General features: G+C 64.4%; 1 protein-coding gene across 1 annotated transcript in view; it reads right to left on the reverse strand.

The window, feature by feature from the left end:
- LOC112125516 (ral guanine nucleotide dissociation stimulator-like 2) overlaps positions 1–2,087 on the reverse strand; it is a gene marked incomplete at its 3' end in the record, with an annotated part of 5,348 nt that extends 3,261 nt beyond the window's left edge. Inside the window, exon 1 of the mRNA XM_029913767.1 lies at positions 1,880–2,087. Coding sequence (XP_029769627.1) covers positions 1,880–1,996 — 117 coding nt within the window. The remainder of the gene's footprint in view (positions 1–1,879) is intronic.
- Positions 2,088–3,421: the final 1,334 nt, after the last annotated feature.

Below are 3,421 nucleotides of genomic sequence, written 5' to 3' on the forward strand. Positions count from 1 at the left end.
CCCCCCCCCCAATCTCCCCCACACACACACACTCACTCACCTTGACAGGCAGACAGTACCACCGTGTCCGGGACAGCCCCCCTCCCTCCTGACCTCCAGGCCCCAGGCACGCCCCCAGACGCAGGAAAACCTTCATCAGCCCCACCCCCCCGACAGAGACCCCCTCCTGCTGCCTACTGGGGCGTGGCCCCCGCCAGCCCCCCCAGGAACTGCCCCCTCCCCTCAGGCAGAGGGAGCACTCTGGGGGGCATCTGGGTACGTGGGGGGGACAGACAGATGGCCGTCACCGCCCCCACCCCAAGGTGCGTGTACGTTGAAGAGGTTCACTGGGTCCCGCTCAGCCCCACCTGGGGGCACGACTCTCACTGGGGTGGGACGTGGGGGGGAGGGAATCGCCCAGCTGAGCCCCCCCACAGCCCTATGGGACAGGCCTGGGCCTGTGGACCCGGGCAGAGGAGTTTGGGGTGCGTAGGCCTGGGGGGCAGGGTGGGAAAGTTGGGGGGCACAGCGGGGGTTCAGGGGCACAGAAAGTAGGGAAGGGGTGGAGGGCTGCAGCGGGACCCAGTGAACCTCCCAAACACGCAGGCCAGGGCAGATAGACAGACAGACAGACACCCTTCCCGCCTCCCCGGTCACACACACCCCAACCCCTCCTCCCCCGTCTGTCTGTCTGTCCCCACTCCCCTCCCCCGTCTGTCTGTCTGTCCTGTTCTCCCTACACTCCTCCCCCGTCTGTCTGTCTGTCCCCGCTCCCCTCCTCCCCGTCTGTCTGTCTGTCCCTGTTTCTCTCTTTCGGTCTCCCTCCCCCTGCCGCTTCCGCCTTCTCTGTCTGCTCCAGCCCCACCCCCTCCCGCCCTGCCCCCCCAGGCACTTCCCCAAACCTGCCCCGCCAAACCCAGCAGCTGCCAGGTTACCTGCCCTGCCCCCCCAGCACAGGGACTGGGTGTGTCCTCGGGAGGGGGCGCTCGCCTGAGCCCTATGACCCCAGGGAGCGGCAGGGCAGCTGGGGACCAAGGGGAATTTGGGACAGGAAGTGAAGAGACATCTCAGGGCCCACTGACACCCAAGCCCCACACTGCCCCGCACCACAGCCCCAGCCCCCCCAGTCACTCACCCCTCACAAATAGCCCACAACACAGACACCCCCCAAGCACATGCACACACAGCCCCCAAACACCCCACCACTCCACACCCACCCATGCACACAACCACACCCTGACAGAGCTGCATAACTACCAGCAAAGCCAACACAACCACACACCTCAATTACCAACAGATTTACCCCCTCCCCATGACAATGCTTCACACGCAACTGTGTGACCCCACCACACATACCCGAGAACACACGGCTCCACAAACCCACAGAGGTGTGACTTCACAACACACACCCGACAACACACGGCTACACACACACACACACACACCATGTACCACATACACAAAGGGTGTGACAGTACAACACGCCCCTCCACAAACTCTCATGGGTGTGACCCCACCACACATACCGGACAACACACAGCTCCACAGCCCCCCACCTTGTACCACATGCACCCACAATGGTGTGACCCCACAACACCCCCCCTTCACACCTGCGTGACCCAACACCACACAGAACCTCCTCCCCCAACCACACACAAGGGCGTGACCCCACATCCCCTCTAACCCCACACCCCCAACTGCTGCCAGCAACGCCCGAGCTGACCACCCCACGCCACCCCCACAACACAACCCCACGGGTCAGCCACCCCTTCCCCCATGTCCCCCTCAGCGCACACCTCCCTGCGACCCCTCCCCCGGTGCCCCCCAGCTCCCCCCTCACATACTCCCTCCCCACACCCCCCCAGCCCCATCTCACCTGCCCCTCCCCATCCTGCCTCACCTGTGGCTGCGGGGGGTCGGGGGACCAGCTCCGGTACCCGCTCAGAGTGACCCCCTGCTCCTCCCCCAGCTCCAGCCGGGCCCCCTCCAGCAGATGGCGCAGCGAGCGGGGCAGCATGGGGGGGCCGTGGGGGGAGGGGACTTCTCAGCCCCACGGAGGAGTCATGGGCTACCCCCTACTGTCGGGGGAGGGGGGGGTCAGGCGAGGTCCAGGACTGAGAAAGAGGGGAGCGGGAACGGAAGGACATGGGAGAGAAGTTAGGACTTCTCCAGGAGCAGGAAATATTTGGGAGGACTTGGTCCCCCTCCCTCCTGCAGCCCCCTGCTCCCCACTTCCTCCCACTTCACCCCCCAACACACCCACTGCACCCCTCCCCCTCCTTACACCCCCATATTCCACACTGCACCCCTCCCCAACACACCCACTGCACCCCTCCCCCACCCTACACCCCCATATTCCCCACTGCCCCAACACACCCCTCCCTACACCCCCATATTCCACATTGCACCCCTGCTCCCCACTGCTCCCCACCCTACACCCCCATATTCCCCACTGCCCCCTCCCTAGCACACCCCATGTCCTCCATTGCTCCCCCCCCCGTGCACGCCCACCTGGGTGCCAGGCTGGGGGTGGGAAGGTCCCTTCGCCCCTCGGGCACCGGCTCCCTGCTGTGCCCCGGGGCCAGGCTGGGCGCGCTGGGCGGGGCTGGGCGGAAACCCGGAGCCGGCTTGGGAACGGAGCCAGGGGCCGGGGAGACTCAAAGCCCGGAGTTGGATAGGAGGGGAAGGACAGAGTGGAGTCAGGGGCTGGAGAGAGAGAGAAATCCGGAGCTGGAGTCGGAGCAGACAGCACGGAGCTGGACCGAGCCTAGGAACAGAGCCCGGGGCCAGATACACAGAAAGCCCGGAGCTGGAGGGGAAGGAAGTGGGGGCAGGACAGAAAATCTGGAGCTGGATCCAGGGAGGGGGCAGGAAGTGGGGAAGGACAGAAAGCCCAGAGCTGGAGCCAGTGGAGAGGCACAAAGCCCGGAGCTGTATCAGCCTGGACTCGCTACAGGGAACGGTAAAGCCAGCAGGACTGAAGGGGGTGGATCGGAGCCAGAACGCACAGCCCAGAGCAGAGCCTACTGGGGAGATGGAAATCCTGGAGTGGAAGAAGCCTGGAAAGGAAGTGACATGAAACCCAGAGCAGAGCCAGGGAGCAGAGAGCTGCAAGGCCCAGAGAGGAGCCAGAGGACTGGGGAGAGTTAAAGCCCAGACCGGATCCGCCTGGGAACAGAGCCAAGGCCAGAGAGACCAAGAACCTGTCTGGGACAGACGCGCTATGTGGCTCTGTCCCATGGCTGCATGTTTCCCGGATCTCCATTTTGTAATTTCCCCCTCCCCTGGGATCCAGCTCCGTGTTACCAGTTCTCCACTCCTCATATTCCCCTCGGGATCCGGCTCCATGCTTCCCAGTGCTCCAGTCTGTATATTCTTCCCCCTTCCCCCTGGGATCCAGCTCCATGTTTCCCAGTGCTCCAGTCTGTATATTCTTCCCCCT

Source organism: Terrapene carolina, unplaced genomic scaffold, assembly GCF_002925995.2.
Source record: "Terrapene carolina triunguis isolate 2854851 unplaced genomic scaffold, T_m_triunguis-2.0 Scaffold889, whole genome shotgun sequence".
In the NCBI taxonomy this organism is placed as follows: Eukaryota; Metazoa; Chordata; order Testudines; family Emydidae; genus Terrapene; species Terrapene triunguis.